We start from the raw sequence: 18752 nt of genomic DNA on the forward strand, positions 1-18752 counted from the left end.
TCACTGCTACCAGACACAATTTCAAAATCCATATTGCCTCATGAGCCACCATATTTCAAAATCATCCCCTGAGGAATGACGGGCCAGACAGAGCGATAGCATAAAGAAAATTCAAGAAAAGCCGAAAAAAACTCGATGTCTGAAAAGATTCACCCAAAACATAAAACTGCTGAAAAATCCTCACTCCATACGTGTACATCAACTCTTTTTTTTGACGCCAGTGCGACTTGTATGTGCTCAAACATGACCTGCTTCTAAACTACCTGTACTCCTACTATAGCACAGGGACAGGACAGATTGATTTTTCAAGCTCATAAAATTTGAAAGGAGTAAACATCACAGATTCTCTTCGGGCATGATTAAAGGTATATTCTCTTCTGCCCTGTATTGAATTACCTTCTCCATAACTTGGGTCCCTTTAATAACGCTGTAGTCACCAAGTTGTAAATCATACAATGTTGGCATGCTTCCCAAGGAAACACAGTCTCCCCTAAGTCTTCAGCTTTTCCATGACAACATCACATTCATGCAAGTTGCAAACAATTGTTCGACCCACAATGGTTCCATCCGAGCAGCTAAGCAGAGCATTTCAGGCCAGACAGCCTTCGTGGACTAGCAGTAATTACTCTGTGTCAGTGCAGACTACAGCTAATATCAGCACAGCTCCCTGCTTAATCTACCTCCTTGCCACTTCGAATATGGCAGGATAACATTAATCTGACAGGCACCTAAAGAACCTCCACATTCACTAAATACTTTATTAGAGATTACACCGAGGGCAAACTTCTTAATATTTTGGCTGTCAGCTTTCTCTTGCTTTTCCCAGGCATGCCTCCATAACTGTATAAATGTCCGACTTTTGCAGGAAATTATTAAGAACATCTGGGTACCTACCTTAACATTCTTCACTAATTATGTCTAATAACTCAACAGTAAGTGCTATCGGGTTTATTTTGTTTACCTGGAAAAGGTTGGAATGAGATTTACTTATCTTTTGACTTAGAAGTGACCCCACCTCCTCCCCACACATTTCACCCGCCTAAGTCATAAACATGCCAAGCTATTAACTGTTGCACACAAGGTGAAAAAGACTGATTAATTAAAGTTGCTAACAAAACTAATTTTTTTTTTAATGAACTCCACGGGTTTTGCATACACATGCCTGAATTTGCTCTTTGAAAAAAATACTTTATTTCATCCCAGAAGATGACCTCTAATCTTTCTCCGTGGACAAGGCGCATCTGTGAAGAGGGAGTACGTTGTAATTGGTGCTAACTTAATCCTCTTCTAATGTACAGAAAAAAATCTTCAATTACATACACATCATTTGGCAACAACACCTTTGTTTCTGTCGATTTTTAATCTCACCTTTTTGAGATGTTGACTATTATAATGCTGGAAATAAGTGAGCACTCTCACCCACGTAACAATTATTAATGGGCGGACGCTGATTTCCTTGATCCTTAAACGGGACAAAGACCCCCTGCAGTGTGGATCATATAGGCTGATCTCGTTGTTAAATGTGGATGCCAAGCTGTTGGCGAAGATCTTGGCCACAAGGATAGAGGACTGTGTGCCGCGGGTCATTCATGAGGACCAGGTGGGGTTTGTGAAGGGAAGGCAGCTGAACACCAATATATGTAGGCTTCTGAATGTTATAATGATGCCGGCGGTAGAAGGGGAGGCGGAGATAGTGGTAGCATTAGACGCGGAGAAGGCCTTTGATAGGGTTGAGTGGGGGTACTTGTGGGAGGTGCTGGAAAGGTTTGGGTTCGGGGAGGGGTTTGTCAGTTGGGTGAGGCTGTTATATGAGGCCCTGATGGTGAGCGTAGCTACGAATAGGAGGAGATAGGAATACTTTTGGTTGTACCGGGGGACGTGACAGGGGTGGCCCCTGTCCCCCTTGCTCTTTGCGTTGGCAATTGTGCCCCTGGCCAAGGCGTTGAGGGAGTCGAGGAATTGGAGGGGTCTGGAGCGGGGTGGGGAGGAGCACCGAGTATCATTATACGCAGATGACTTGTTGTTATATGTGGCGGACCCAGTGTGGGAATGCCGGAGGTGATGAAGATTCTTAGGGAATTTGGGGGCTTTTCTGGGTACAAGCTCAACCTGGGTAAGAGTGAGCTGTTCGTCATGCACCCGGGGGATCAAGAGGAGGGGATTGGTAGGCTCCCACTGAAAAGGGCAGGGAGGAGCTTTCGGTATCTGGGAGTCCAGGTGGCTAGGAGCTGGGGGGCCCTACACAAACTTAACGTCACTAGGCTGGTGGAGCAAATGGAGGAGGAGTTCAAAAGATGGGACATGTTGCCGCTGTCGGGCAGGGTGCAGTCCGTCAAGATGACGGTGCTCCCGAGGTTTTTGTTCCTGTTCCAGTGCCTCCCCATCCTTATCCCGAAGGCCTGTTTTAGGATGCTCAACAGGAGTATTACGAGATTTGTATGGGTGCATGGGACTCTGAGGGTGAGAAGGGTGTTTTTAGGGCGGGGCAGGGATGGGGGGGGGGGGCTGGCGTTGTGCAACCTCTGTGGGTACTATTGGGCTGCCAATGCAGCGATAGTGCGTAAGTGGGTAATGGACGGGGCAGGGGCAGCATGGAAGAGGATGGAGATGGCGTCCTGCGTGGACACGAGCCTGGAGGCGCTGGTAACGGCGCCGTTGCGGCTCCGTCCAACGAGGTATACCACGAGCCCGGTGGTGGCGGCTACCCTCAAAATCTGGGGGCAATGGAGATGGCATAGGGGGGAGGTGGGGGGCTCAATGGAGTCCCCGATACGGTGGAACCACCAGTTTGTTCCAGGGAGCATCGATGGCGGATATCTGGGCTGGCACAGGATAGGTATTAGGAGGTTGAGGGGCCTGTTTGTGGATGGGAGGTTTGCAAGCCTGGGTGAGTTAGAGGGGAAGTTTGGGCTCCCCCCGGGGAACATGTTTAGGTGCATGAAGGTTAGGGCGTTTGCCAGGCGGCAGGTGGAGGGGTTCCCTCTGCTGCCTCCACGTGGGGTATGGGACAGGGTGCTCTCAGGGGTGTGGGTTGGAGGGGGGAGAATTTCGGACGTGTACCACATCATGCAGGAGGTGGATGAGGCCTCGGTGGAGGAGCTGAAGGGTAAATGGGAAGAGGAGCTGGGTGAGGAAATTGAGGAGGGGACATGGGCGGATGCCCTGGAAAGAGTGAATTCCTCCTCTTCCTGTGCGAGGCTTAGCCTCATACAGTTCAAGGTGCTACATAGGGCCCACATGACTGGGACGAGGATGAGTAGGTTTTTGGGGGGCGAAGACAGGTGTGCTAGGTGCTCGGGGAGCCCAGCGAACCATGCCCATATGTTCTGGGCACGCCCAGCGCTGGGGGAATTTTGGAAGGGGGTAGCAAGGACGGTGTCGAGGGTGGTAGGATCCAGGGTCAAGCCAGGCTGGGGACTCGCAATTTTTGGGGTTGCAGTGGAGCCGGGAGTGCAGGAGGCGAAAGAGGCCGGTGTTCTGGCCTTTGCGTCCCTAGTAGCCCGGCGGAGGACTTTGCTTCAATGGAAGGATGCGAGGCCCCCAAGCGTGGAAGCCTGGATCTATGATATGGCGGGTATTCATCAAATTGGAGAGGGTGAAATTTGGCCTGAGGGGATCAGTACAGGGGTTCTTTAGGCGGTGGCAGCCTTTCCTTGACTTGCTGGCAGAACGGTAGGAAAACAGGCCAGCAGCAGCAGCAACCCGGAGGGGGGGGGTGTGAAATGTGTATATGTGTTTATTGAATATGCCGGGTGCTTATCTATTTCTTCTTTTTGTAGTTACTGTGAGGAGAGGGGTTGTTTTGGGGGTTATTGTGTTTTTCTTTTTGTCGTTGTTAATACAGTTTTCTGCTGTTATTTTCTGTTTTTGATATTTTTTCAAAATCTCAATAAAAATTATTTTTTTATAAAAAACAATTATTAATGGATAATCCTAGGCAGTGTGTATCAACAGGCCATTTTTCTACAGCACACACTGTAGCCCAGTCTGATTCTGTCATCAATAGACATGTACATCGTAATCAAAAATGGAAAGTCCTGTGTTATTTTCCCTTCCTTAACCTAGGGGTACTCAGATGAATGCCAACATCATTTACGGGAAGGTGGTGGCGTAGTGTTAATGTCATTGGCTTAGTAATCCAGTGGCCCAGGCTAATGCTCTGGGGGACATGGGTTCAAATCCCAACACAGCAGCTGGAGGAATTTACTACAGTATAATTATTAAATCTGGAATAAAAGCACATCTAATGGTGACCATGAAACGACTATTGATGTAAAAACCCAAACAGTTCACTAATATCTTTAAGGGCAGGAAACCTTAACTGGTCTAGCCTACAAGTGACTCCAGATCCACAGCAATTTGGTTGACTCTTAAATGCCCTCTGAAATGGCCCAGCCAGCCACTCAGTTTTGCCTAATTACGATAGAAGAGTCAATAAGGAATGGAACCAGGCAGACCAGCCAGCATCAATCACTGCACTGGAAATGACGATGGCAAACCTAGCCCTTTTGAGCATGCTTAGTCTTCTTTATTAACATCTGAGGCCGTTTTTGCCAAATGTTGGAGAGGTGTCTCACAGAATAGTCAAGTGACAGCCTGACATTGTCGGTTTTCAATGATTCTGTGAGTATGACTATGTCCCAGACATCCACCATCACTGGGTTAAGTCCTGTCCCACAGCAGGGCAGAACCATCAGAGATGGTGGCACAAATGGTATGCAGTCATGAGGGAGTTGCCCTGGGAGTCCTCAATGTCGACTCTGGGCCCCATGAAATCTTGCGTTATCAACTCAAACATAGGAAAAGAAACCCAACCTCCTGCTGAATAGCACCTACTGCCACCGCCCACCACAACCCCTCCCCAGCTAATGAATCAGTTCTCCTCCATATCCACATCACCTGGAGGAAGCACTGAGTGGCAATGGCACAGAATATACTCTTGGTTGGAAACTTCAATGTTCTTCACCATGAGTGGCTCAGAAGCACCTTGACTGACTGAGCTAGCCAAGTCCTAAAGCACATACCTGCTAGACTGGATCTTCGGCAGGTGGTGAGAGAACAACAAAAGGGAAAAACCTAACTGATCTCGACCTCACCAATCTACTGGTCACAGATGCATTGGTCCGCGACCATATTGGTAGGAGTGACAACCGCACAGTTCTTGTGAAGATGAAACACCTTCTTCACATTGAGGACATATCATGTTCTGAGGCACCACCACCATGCTAAACGAGAAAGATTTCAAACAGATCTAGTAACTTAAAACTGGGCATCCATCAGGTGCTGTGAGTCATCAGCAACAGCAGAATTGTATTCCGCCACAATCTACAACCTCATGGTTTGGCATATCACCCAATCTGCCATTACTATCAAGTGGGGGGGGATCAACCCTGGTTCAGTGAAGAGCGCAGAAGGGTATGCTAGGAGCAGCACCAGACATAGCTAAAAATTAGGTGTCAACCTAGTGAATCAACAACACAGGACTACCTGCATTCTAAACAGCAGAAGCAGCATTTCACAGACAGAGCTAAGTGATCCCACAACCAACAGATCAGTTCTGAGCTCTGCTGTCCTGCCACATCCAGTCGTTAATGGTGGTAGACAATTAAATAACTAATTGGAGAAGGAAGCTCCCCAAATATCCCCATCCTCAAATGATGCGAGCCCAGCACATCAGGCAAGGCTGAAGTATTGACACCCATCTTCAGCCAGAAGTGCTGAGTAGATGATCCATTTCTGCTGTAGCCACCTGGGGTGGCCACGTCCCAATTCAAAATGGACACTCGCAAGGAGTGCAGGGAAAACTGGACAACACCAGAGAACACAAGCAGGTGCAAGGTTTCCTGTGTATTAAGATTTGCAGAACCCAGACAGAACTGAAACCAATAGCCATTAACATATTAATGAGCTATCTCCAGGGACAAAAAGAAACATTGAAACAATCGAGACCAAGACAGACTCCCCGGCGCCAGTGGGAGGTAAAACAAAGGCAGGCCAACGACCACCTAGGACCCGCCCAACGATCAGGGAACAACTCCGGTATTGGAGAAAATCGATAAGAACGATTGAGACATGGTCCAATTAATTGGGACCAAGTCTGGGGTCCACCCAAAAGGGCGCGAAACCCCTGGGGACTATAAGATAGCGTCCCCAAGTTTAGTTCGCTCTCTTGGCCTTGGCTCTCAGCGAGGAGAGACCTGCCTAGCAGCTGCACCAACCAAGTAAGTCTCAGATCAACGCACGCTACGAGATAGACGCTCCTAGCTACTATTGTGCTGGCTACAAAGCCAGCAGAATCAGAACCGGACAACGGCCATTGTTCCTCTGACCTGGTGGGCCACTCGAAGCTAAGTATAGGCTTTTAGTAGTAGTGGTAGTTTAGCGAGTAGAGTTTATGCATGAGTAATAATTGACTGTGTGTAAATAAATGTGTATTGATTCCAAACTTACTAACTGGTGTATTGAGTTATTGATCAGTACTTGGTTTTAAACCCTGTGGTGGTATCAGAAAGATACCTGGCGACTCTAGAGCAAAGGTTATTAAAACAGAGCAAATTAAGGGAAAGCATAACGAGCAACACTGCCTCCTCCTAAAGTCCCCCAGCATCACAGATGCCAGTCTTCAGTCAATTTGATTTACTCCATGTGATATCATGGAATGGCAGAAGGCACTGGGTGCTGTATAGACGATGAGCCCTGAAAACATTCTGGTGATAGTGCTGAAGACCTGTGTTCCAAAACTAGCCTTGTCCCTAGCTAACTCTTCCTGTACATCTCTAACACTGGCATCTGTCTACCCAGCAATACGGAAAATTGCCCAGGTACGTTTTGTCCCAAAAAATGAAGGACAAGTCCAACCCGGCCAAATACCGCCCCATCAGTCTACTCTCGATCATTTGCAAAGTGATGGTAGTGTCATTGACAGTGCTCTCAAATAGCACTTACACAGGAATAACCTGCTCACGAACACTCAGTTTGGGTTCCATCAGACCTCTCAGCTCCTGACCTCATTATAGTCCTGGACGAAACATAGACAAAAGAGCTGAATTCCAGAGGTGAAGTGAGAGTGACTTCCCTTGACATTAAGACACCATTTGACCGGTGTGGAGTGCGCGCAAAACTGAAGTCAATGGAAATCAGGAGAACACCCGCCACTGGTTGGAGTCACACCTGGCACAAAGGGAGATGGTTATGGTTGGTGGAAATCAATTTTCGCAGACCCAAGGAATTTCTTCAGGGGTTCCCTGGGTAGTGACCTAGGCGCAACCATCTTCAGCTGCTTCATCAAAGACCCTCCCTTCAACATAAGGTCAGAAATGGAGATGTTCGCTGATGACTGCATATTGTGCAGCAACAATCATGACTCCTCAGATACGGAAGCAGTTCATGTCAAAATGCAGCAAGACCTGGACAAAATTGAGACCTGGACTAACAGGTGGCAAGTATCATTCATGCCTTACAAAGTACCAGGCAATGACCATCTATATAGCCATTCTTTCACTGTCACTTGATCAAAATCCTGAAATTTTGATAATTGTATATTTAATGAAATATATAACCTTGTCATAACTGGGTAAAAACTGTCCTTGCCTTGCATCCTTGAATTATCTCAGTTTCACAACTCCCACATGTCTCTGTAATTTCCAGCTCTCATATTCAAACCGACCTCCAATTTCTATTCAGGCTGCAACAACACCTGTTTCTTCCGAATAGATTCTGAGCAACGGGTCTGGTTCCTCTGTAATGTTTGCTTTGTTCTCCACCTCTCCTAATATTCTAATATATTTTAGTGCTTTTGGGCATTGAAGAATTTACACAATGATTATTATACACAGATATAGAGAAGTTTCAGCCATATAACGTATTGCCAGTTCTCCTCTGTAAACACAAGCCTGTAATACTTTTAGTGCACTGGTTAATGCACTCCCATCAAATTCCTTTTCATACTGTTTTCACATGGTCATAAACCCATTGCACTAAACAGTGTCACAGGGAACTAATCCCACATGTGAACATCCCTCATTGTAAATGTAGATCAGTTGGATGCATTTGATGACAAATGTAAACTGCTGTTTACTGCACAGCCCATCATTTCTTCTGGCTTTGGGTAAACTGAACTTAGGCCGAGAAGTTTTAGATTCTATTCCAAAATCTCTCTAGTTCTATCTCCTTCTTTTAGACACTCCTTACCTCTTTGTTGAAGCTTTTGATCATCACCTTTCTTCATATCTCTTTTATTTGGTTTGATGTTAAATTTTGTGTGATAATGCCTCTGTGAAGAACCTTGGAGCATTTTACCATCAAAAAGATGTTCCAAAAGTGCAACGTTTTGCTGGTGTAATTCAACACAGTTTCCCCTTATAGTGTCATTTGATCCAACCAATGGGAACCAAACAGTGGTGAGGAATTCAGTATGATTGGTGCGAGACCCGAACCTGCTGTTGAGCTTCCATCACGCACAACCAACTTCAACCTGAAGGTAAACATACTGGGGCTCACCAATATTGGGGGGGAAAAGACTTTAAAAATGCAACCTTATGTGCACAAAAGCTAACATCGCAAATTGAAGTTGTTCTTTCTGTTCCAAACAGGTCAAATTACAGCACTGACGCATTGCAAACCTGCGGTATAAAGCAGTGCACCCTACAGCATTGATAGAGAGTTCAAATTGTCCTTCATTACTTTGTTCATGCCGCCATTCTGGATTTTTAAAAAATGGCAGCCTGGAAAAGGAGAAGTGGAGAGGGGAAACCAAGCTGAAAATAGAATAGGATAAGCTCAAAATTTTGTGCAGTCCCAACTAATAATTTATAGCACTGCTTGCATGGCCTGAAGCATTAGGTTTTGAAGTTCACAGCAGCAGGCTACCATTGACAGATTAATATCCACAAGCCCTCAGTTTTATTCATGAAAGCCCATTACTTGGGTATTACAGCCAAACTTCTGAATAATCATCAAGTACATCACATGTATGTTGGTGGGAAAATTCCAGAGAAGCAGCAAAAACCACTGATTCACAATCTGAGAAAGGAGAACATGTGTATTATTTATTAGTTTTGACCTTTGCATTCACGGTTTTGCAAAAATCTCAGCCTTGTCAGCCGACAGATCCATCTCAATCACAAAAACAAGCCAGGCTTTTAAGCCCTTTTCACTGAAATGTCTCTATATTTAGATTGGAACCAGATCTCACTATATGACGTCAGCCTGTGAGTGGGTTTGTATTGCAAACTACTTCTTAGGGAACTTCCCAAACTTTCTCACATAATAGAGTGTTTTAAGCAAAGCACAGAGAAAACTATGAGGGGAGTTAATCAAAGTGAGGCAGAAACCCCATTCATTTTGGGGGAAAATTAAGTATCTGAATCAGAGGAAGATACAGGGCCAGAGAGCAAGGCAGTGGTTTATGCGGATTGTTCTAGTAAGAGCCAACTCTGCTATGATGGCCTAAACAGCCGTATTCAGTGCTTTAAACCAAACTTTTTTTTCCATCTCCGTGCCGAGTCTGTTCAGAATCTAATATAACATTTTATAAATGGAATAGAATTTTATTCCTATTTAGTTGTTGGGTCATCCCTGCTGGCAGGTGAATGCAGTTACAACACTTGCATGTTATTTTTGAAAACATGGTCCATTCAAAATCATTTCCCTCTCTTTACAGATATATATTTGGTATACGTCCATTTTTTGAGCATCCTTAGTTCAACAATGATGGCTTTTGATGTTATCAGGACAGCAGCTTGTTCTCAAATTAACATACATGCCCATGCAGAACACTTTGTTAATGGCAGTAGTTGGTTTTCTATTAGTTTCATATCATCCTATATTACAACTGTGATTATAGCTCAGAAGCACTTCATCGGCTGTGAAGTGCATCGAGGATTTGAAAGGTACAATATGAAATGCAAGTCCATTCTTTCCATTATCGCTAGTTCTCAAAGAACAGCTATCGCACAGCTGGTAACAATACCACAGTAAACTTTGAATCATCTACTATTCCAACCGTTGGGAATCAGTGTTTTTTATTCCCCCATCAGAGCTCCTCGGCTCCCAACATTAGCAAATCCATTAGGTTGCACTAGCTGTGTGAGGCCTGCATGCTGTGACTTGGCGCCACTAACATGGCAGAAAGCCAACAGAAAGGCTAGGACGTCTCTGTTTGACAATGTATCAGTCCCTCCCAAACTATTGAGCTTAGTAACGTTTTCCAACCGGTTTGCCCGACATCAGTAGCAGCAGCTCCTACAGTTTTAAAAATCTTGACCGGCCAAAATCCACAAGTGATTTGTGGCCCGAAGTGCTGAAGTGGCTACTTGGTGATGGAATGCAGCATAGCACAGCCCGACCATGAAATTTCCTTTCCAGAAACAGGGAGAAAAACGGACTTGTCTCTCAACCAAGCCACTCGCCTTATGGTGGCACAGGCAGAGGTCTATATATAGATATTCCCTCTCTTGATTCTTTGCTGACAGGAAGAAAGAGGAACAGGGGAAATAGATGTGAAAAACAAACAAGGCCACAATAAAACATGTATGCGTTGTTGAATATTGAAATTATCCCTTACTATCATGCAATTATTAGAAAAAAACTTTCTGGAAACACGATAAAACTGAAGTTCTGGAAACACGTTAAAAATGAATTAGCAAAGAAAGACAAAATATCATTTCAAAAATAAACAAAAGCAAGCTTCAAAGGAAGCATGACAACAACCATAAGACAGCACCAGGCTTTGCCTTCACAGTGGGTGGCAATGGCACAAAGAAATTTGACAGTCGTCAAGAGTTCATGTAAAAAACGTTAAGGCTCTTAGAAAGAAATATTCCACACAAATGTATTGATGCACGGAAATGAATGTAATGGCAGCAGCCTGTGTTGAAACTAGCTTGATTTTCATTATCTAAAGTAACTGGATATCCTTTGCAAGGATAATTCACTGTTTTTAAATCAGCAGCCAAATAAAAAGGATCTGATATGCTGGTACGTTCTGAATGCTTTTGATGTCTTTTATGTAGTCGTGTTCCCATACTATCACACTCCAGCTTCACACGGCAAGCTGCAAGTACAGTACACAGGTTTACTGTAATCTAGAAGAACTAACCTCAAAAATATTTTGGGCTTCATTTTAAAACAATGTTACCACGAAAGCCAAGGGAGTTTAACTCTCAAACTGACAATTTACTGCACATAACTGCAGACACCAACTTATTAAATATGTAAAGTTACTGTAGAAATTACAGTAATTATCCCAAATATCCTGTTACAGTATTGTGATTGGGAACTGTACTTTAATTCTTTTGGACTAGGATTCCTCCGATATAGTGCAACAGCGTCCATTACTGTGGCTGCATCATGTATTAAATATCCTTCTCACCAAGGACTGGGCAATTTAAAGTTAATGACAATATATGGCTGAACAAGCAAAGCCAATGCATCATGGAAAACAAAATGGATTTCCATGATGCTCTCCTGACTTGTCATTCACAATGAAATCCTTGTACAACTGAACACTAAAGAAATTATGACATTGCAAACTGACCAACATTCATTACTGAAAGATTGTATTGCATTATACCTGTTCAAAAAGGTAACATAAGAAGAGTGATCCACTAACAGTGCCATTAACTGTCCATGTGTCCATCAATCCACAAAGGTTCCACCATTCATTTTAATGTACTGACAAATCAGGGCCAAACAAATGCCCAAGCAAAATCTCTGGCCACTAAATCAACTTGTGGTCACCTGGTATGAATGTGTTATGTTCTCATTTACTTGACCTGGAGGGCCTTTCAGAAGAGTCGACGATTTTGGTGTTCAAGATGCTATTTAATTGTACATCCAACATCGATGCTGAAGAAACCTATAGTTTCCTGAGAAGGCCTTTAAGAATTTCAGTTGGGCTTTTTTTCTATCCAAGGGCTCTGAAATGGGATCCAATTATCAGATAATAGGACCTCATTTACCAGCATATTTTCAAAACCATTTTCACCGCCTACGATCAAACTAGCCAGTTAATTGTCAACTAACCATGCCAGTCACCAGTTATAGACAGAGATTAAGAGGTACACTTTTGAGATGAAAGTTAGCAATCAGAACATGCTTTATCAGGAAGATAGCAGTAGTGGCTGTTGAAGCCATGAAGGACGTGATGTGGGAGAATCATAACTCAATTTATTCGACATTCATTTCCAACTTTAGAACAGTGATTACTCTTTAAACGTATTTCATCGTAAGGCTGAGATGTCCAGTGGTCATGAAAAGTGCCAAATTAATGCAAATCTTCCTTTTTTTCCCACCCATCAATGGCAACTCCTCAATTAAAGGAGGTCAGCAACAAGGGCATGGGAGTGGCTCTCAGCGGGTTCAGCATGGGCAGATGCATGGCCAATGTTTCACCTGGCAGGGGAATCTAGAACAAGGGCGCACCAATTTCATAACAGTGAGTCTCCCACCTAAGATGGATATGAGCAGGAATTCTGTCCCTCAGAGGATCGTTAGTGTTTGGAAATCTGTTATGGTGTTCTCTCCCCCAGTTAACGGTGGAGACTGGGTCATTCAATATATTCAAGATGGGGTTAGGCAGATTTTTGATTGAATAAAGAGTTATTTGGGGTCCGTGGGAAAGTAGGGTTGGGCCACAACAGATAAACTATGATCTAATTGACTGGCGCAGCAGGCTTGAGGGGACGAATGACCTACTCCTGCTCCTATTTCTTATGTTCTCATGTTCCTGATGTGGGGTTCCTTGATCAGGCACTGAGCACCTGGCAATGAGAGATATCCCAGAAGTTTGTAAGCAACCCTGGCAGAGTCTGCTTTTTGGGGCTTCCTTCACCTGCCACTGGGTGAATATCAGCAGTGGTGAGATGACCCCAGATTTAATTGGGGGAGAGGCAGGAAGGCTGCAGCATGCCATCTGCTTCGTTCCGCCCAATTAAATGCCCTCCACCACTATACTCAGCTCGAGTGAGGCATTAAATTCCACCCTATTATTCTATAACTAGCAGTCCAGTATCCCTTTTAATAACAAGTATTTTATTAACAAATGTGCCAAACTTTCTCCTCTACAGCACTGTCCGTTCACCATTCCAACATTCACATGCTGAAAATCACTGTCTAGATCCCATCTTCCTTCAATATCTTTCACTTCATCTCTGTCCACAGTCCTTGAATCCTGCGACTGGCGGTAGAACTTTAGAACACATCTGCTGCAACCACTGCAAGATGGTTCTCAGCCTTTTGTAATTCACAACAGATTGGGGCAAAAACAGAACTATATAAAGTTTTTGCATATTGATTACTGAGCAAAAACATTATCAAGCGATGATTTTTTTTTGTTGAGCCAGATTCTCTGACCAGCGTGGCCGCACTCAGTAAGCTTGTACCTAAGGCGTCAAGTTTCCATTTGAAAATGAAACCATGTATCACTGCATCAGGTGTTTTTCTCCAAAAATGTTAATTCATAAAATACATTCATCAAACAGTGATGAGCAAGAACGGCATTGAGCAAAAGCAAGTGACTCACTCATGGGCAAAGAAAGTTGTGAATTTGGAAACACCATGACATTGCTGCTTTTTGTACTGGTGCAACACGTGGGATACGTTAAATAACAATGAATATTTTTGCAATATACTATTAAAAATAACTGCAGCCCCCACCAGATCAACATTACAGAGCAAAGACAACTTCAGGCCCTCCAAAAATCAGGTTATACTCTACCCAGCCATATGCATTTTGTGTTTGGGATCATTGATGAACAATCTATGTTCTCAGCTGAAATAATGCCTTTGAATTACTGAGTAGTATCCATGATCCTTTATGCATTTCAACTGAGAAGTTTGCAATCAGAGAACATGTGGCTATCATTACTGGCAAGGGGGGAGTTGCTGGGAGGAAAGGAGGGGGTAGGGAGGGAAGGGGACAGTGACCTTTGACTTGAAGGTACAGAGTACGATGTGATACAGCCTATTGTATCACGCAGCATTTGCAGTTGTACCTTTTTATCTCTAATGGGTGAGGCGGTGCTTAATCGATTCCACACTATTTTTTTATGCCGCCTTTTTGCAATTGGACAGTTAACAGCAAAATTTAACATTTACTTTAAACAAAATCAATTTACTTTCCTACCCACTGGGCATAATATTTGCCACAAACCCTTTTAATTAAAAACAAGCTATTTACAACAGCAATTGCACAAAGTAATAACATTTGGAGCGCCACAGTTAATATTTATCACTAGGGAAATGAGAAGAAGGAAAATCAATGATACAGAGTGCGGAGAATTCTGGAGAGATATGGAGACTTTTCTGTAGCTCATTAAGAACGAGGCTTGTAAGTTATGAAATTGTGGCCATTAAAATCAATATGCAATGATATTCGTGTAGTGATCTGCAGCCAGCACTCCTGCACTTATTAGTGCTTTTCTTATGATATGATATGAATTTCATTATGCATTAATCCGTAGGTGTCGGATTAGCTTTATTATGAAAAACTACTGGAACAACACAAGGAAAACACTTCAATGATATTTGGTTTTTATTCACTGGATGTAGGCATCGCTGATGAGGCTGACGTAAAGCGTCCATTCCTAATTTCCCTCTGGAAGGCAGAGGTGGCCTGCCTCCTTGAAGTACTACTGTTCTTGTGTCGATTATGCTTTGTCATAGCAGTTTGGCACAATTGAGTGGCCTGCTGGAGTAGTTTAGAGTCAACCACACTGTTGTGGGTCTGGAGACTGTGCACCAGACTAGATAAGGACAATAGCTTTCCTTCCAAAAGGGCATAAGTGAAACAGATGCATTTTTATGACAGCTTGGTGGTTTCATGGTCACCATTATGGATACAAGCTATTTATTCCAGATTTTTAAAAAATAAATTAGCTGAATGTACATTCCCCATCTGCCACGGTGGGATTTCAATTCATATTTCCAAATTTGCCCAGGCCTCTGGAATACTAGTCTAGTGTCATAAACACTAAACTACCATACACATTAAAACAATATGCAGATTTTATTCTAATCTATTCTAATGTTTTTCAATATTTCTGGAAGAAAGATCAATATATTTAAAATATATCATGCAGTCATTCAAGCAATTACTTGGCATTTATCCTGTATAGTTTCAAAATGGGAGATTCCTTACTGTAGCTGTGCCCCTGGTCCCCACAAGAGGGGACATCCTCTGAGCATCTACCCTGTCAAGCCCCCTTAGAATCTTGTATGTTTCAATGAGATCACCTGTCATTCTTCTAAACTCCAATGAGTACAGGGCCAACCTGCCCAACCTTCCCTCATAGCAACTCCCTCATCCCAGGAACTGAATCTTCTCTGAATTACTTCCAAATGAAGTATATGGGTGGCACGGTAGCACCGTGGTTAGCACTGTCCCTTCACAGCTCCAGGGTCCCAGGTTCGAATCCCAGCTTGGGTCACTGTCTGTGTGGAGTCTGCACGTTCTCCGCGTCTGCTTGGGTTTCCTCCGGGTGCTCCGGTTTCCTCCCACAGTCCAAAGATATGCAGGTTAGGTGGATTGGCCATGCTGAATTGCCCTTAGTGTCCAGATAGTTTAGATGGGGTTACTGGGATAGGGTGGAAGTGTGGACTTAGGTAGGGGGATCTTTCTATGGGCCTGTGCAGACTTGATGGGCTGAATGGCCTCCTTTTGCATTGTAAATTTTATGATCCTCTCCTTAAGTAAGGAGACAAAAACTGTACACAGTACTCCATGAGTCAAAACCCCTTTCTCCCACACTAACCTTTGAGCCATGCATTTAACTCTCTAATCTTATTTACTCTGTACCAATTTGCTCATGGTTCAGATAGTAGTCCAGAATATTACTATTGTGGCCTTGCTTCTTAATTTTGTTCCCATCTGCTTATACTCCCTCAGTAAAACCTCTTTCTTAGTACTGCCTGTGTCATTGGTATCCACCTGGACCACAACTGTATCCTCCCACTCCAAGGCCCTCTCCAGCATTGAGGAGATGCAAATAATTCTGGCACTGGGAAGGTACCACAGCTTCCAAACCCATGCTCTGATCAGCTGCAGAGAGCAGAATCTATGCCCTATCTTTACTGTCCTTTATATATTCCTTTTTGCTCCCCCAATTTCAATGGCTCCCTGCATCATGATGACAGTTTGCTCACCCTCCCTGCAGTCACTGTTCTCATCCACACAAATGTCAAGAACCTCTAACCTGTTGCATAATTGCAAGGTCCAAGGCTCATTTCTTTGCTACCTTCTGCATATTCATACCTGCTTCTCTCATAGTCACACACCCCTGTACCTGACCAGGGATCAAATCTGAAATATTTAGTCTATGGCCGTGTTTTTCAAACTTCTTTTTCCCCGGACCCATTTTTGCCAATCAGCCAACCTTTGGGATCCATGCCATGTCCACTTATCTTTAAGGTGACAGGTGAGCCTGCCTGGTCCTCACAATCATGCTACAATCAAGTTCACAAGAGGAGAAGGTAATCAGGTGCAGAGTTCAGCCGGTTCCTTTGTACCATCTTCATCATTGTGAGAACGGAAAATCCAACCGGTAGGGTGTCGTGGAGGGCAATAGCAACAAAATGCTTCTTTTACACAGTACTGAATACTCCAGAGCAACGCCACAGGAAAGGGGTTAAGTTGATTGGTTGGTGAGTAACTGACATTAGTGACCATCTTTAAATTAGCTGAAACTTAAATAACGGAATAATACAACAGTTAGGCAACAACGGGTGACTAGCCAGTGGTCATAGTACATGTCAGCACAAATGTTATAGGTAGAAAGAGGGATGAGGTCCTGCAATGTGAATTTAGGTAGTTAGACAGACGGTTAAAATATACAAGTCCCCTAATGTGATATCAGGACTACGTCCTGTGCCGCGGGTGAGTGAATATAGAAATAGGAGGATAGGTCAGATAAACGTGTGGCTAGAGCAATGGTGCAGGAGGAAAGTCTTTAGATATTTGGATCATTGGGATCACTTCTGGGGCTGGTGGGATCTGTATAAACACCTGAATTGGAAGGGGGATAAATATCCTCGCAGGGAGTCTTGTTCATGCTACTGGGCAGGGTTGAAACTAATTTGGAAGGGGGTGGGATTCAAAGTAACATTAGTGGGCAAGAAGATGGAATCAAATATAGAGGATAAAGCAGGCAAGTCCAGTAAGCAGGCAGGGTATGATAAGACACATGGGAGGATTGGTAGACAAAACTGCATTAATTTCAATGCAAGGAGCCTGATGGGGTGATCAGCACATTGAATTATGACATTATTGCAATTACAGAACATTAGTTGAATGAAAGGTAGGACTGGCAGCTGAACGCCCCAGGGTATAAAAGTTTCAGGTGTAATAGAGGGAGAGGTAAAAGAGGAGGAGGAATTGCATTATTGATTAGGGAGAACACCACGGCAGTTCTCAGGGATGATATCTTAGTAGGTTTCTCAAATGAAGCCAAAAGGGTAGAAAAGGGAAACAAAAAGGAGACAATCACATTGCTGGGAGTCTGCTATCTGCCCCCAAACAGTCAGCGAGAGATAGAAGGGTAGATATGCAGGCAAATTTCTGAGAATTGTAGGAAAAATCGGGTGGTAATAGTAGAGGATTTCAACTTCCCCAATATTAACTGGGATATTCAAAGTGTGAAAGGCTTGGAAGGGGCGGAATTGTTCAAATGCATCCAGGAGAGTTTTTTGTGCCAACAGGTAAAAAGTCATACAAGGGAGGGGGCAGTGCTGGATCTAGTTTTAGGGAATGAAGCCAGGCAAGTGGATGAAGTTTCAGCGGGGAAGCATTTTGGAAACAGTGACCATAACTCAGTAATTAGTTATGGAAAGTGACAAAGAAAGGTTTCTAATTGGGGGAGGGCCGATTTTAATAAAATAAGACAGGATCTGTCCAAAGTTAACTGGGAGAAGCTACTTGTAGGAAAATCTACATCAGAGCAGGTGGATTCATTCAAAAAGAAAAGAGAGAGTGTACCGGGCCAACATGTTCCTGTGATGGTGAAGGGTGGGAACAGTAAGGCCAGAGAACTCTGGATGTCAAGGGATATCTAGGGTTGGATAAAGAAAAAAAAGGAAGGCTTATGGCAGGTGCCAAGGGCTCAAAACAGCAGAAGCCCCAGAGGGATACAGAAAGTGCAGGGAGTTACAAAGAAAGAAATTAGGAAAGCGAAGAGGAGGCATGAAAAAGGCCTGGTCGGTAAAATACAGGAAAATCCAAAAGTGTTTTATAAGTATATAATGGGCAGGAGGTTGACCAGGGTAAGAGTAGGGCCCTTTAGGGACCAATGTGGCAATTTGTGTGTGAAACCGGAAGATATAGGAGAGGCAAAATTATGAGGGGCATAGATAGGGTGGATAGGAAGGTACTTTTTCCCTTAGTGAAGGGGTCAATAACCAGGGGGCATACATTTAAGGTAAGGGGCAGTAGGTTTAGAAGAGATGTGAGGAAATACTTTTTCAGCCATAGGGTGGTTGGAACCTGGAACTCACTGTCTAAAGGGATGGTGGAGGTGGGAACTCTCACAACTTTTAAGAAGTATTTGGATGGGCACTTGAAATGCTATTGAATACAATGCTATGGACCAAGTGCTGGAAAATGTGATTAGAATAGTTTGGTGCTTGATGACTGGTGCAGACGTGACAAGCCGAAGGGTCTCTTTCTGTGCTGTAAAACTCAACGATTCTATGACTTTTATCACTACACGGGATGCATTCAGTTTTTCAGCTGACCTCTCATCTAGTTCCATGCGAGGTAT

The 18752-nt window shown here is 43.8% G+C and overlaps 1 protein-coding gene across 2 annotated transcripts in view; it reads right to left on the reverse strand.

Moving 5' to 3' along the window:
* zmp:0000001236 (mastermind-like protein 2) overlaps positions 1 to 18752 on the reverse strand; it is a 461039-nt gene that overhangs the window by 408265 nt on the left and 34022 nt on the right. Inside the window, exon 1 of one of the 2 annotated variants that reach the window (XM_038818327.1) lies at positions 397 to 1548. The exons of the other annotated variant lie outside the window; for it this stretch is intronic. Within the exon in view, the coding sequence (XP_038674255.1) occupies positions 397 to 465 (69 nt within the window). The 5' untranslated portion in view covers positions 466 to 1548. Of the gene's footprint in view, positions 1 to 396; positions 1549 to 18752 lie in introns of those variants that run through there. 2 annotated transcript variants of the gene reach the window in all.

The sequence above is a fragment of the Scyliorhinus canicula genome, chromosome 14 (genome assembly GCF_902713615.1).
Source record: "Scyliorhinus canicula chromosome 14, sScyCan1.1, whole genome shotgun sequence".
NCBI classification, from domain to species: domain Eukaryota; kingdom Metazoa; phylum Chordata; class Chondrichthyes; order Carcharhiniformes; family Scyliorhinidae; genus Scyliorhinus; species Scyliorhinus canicula.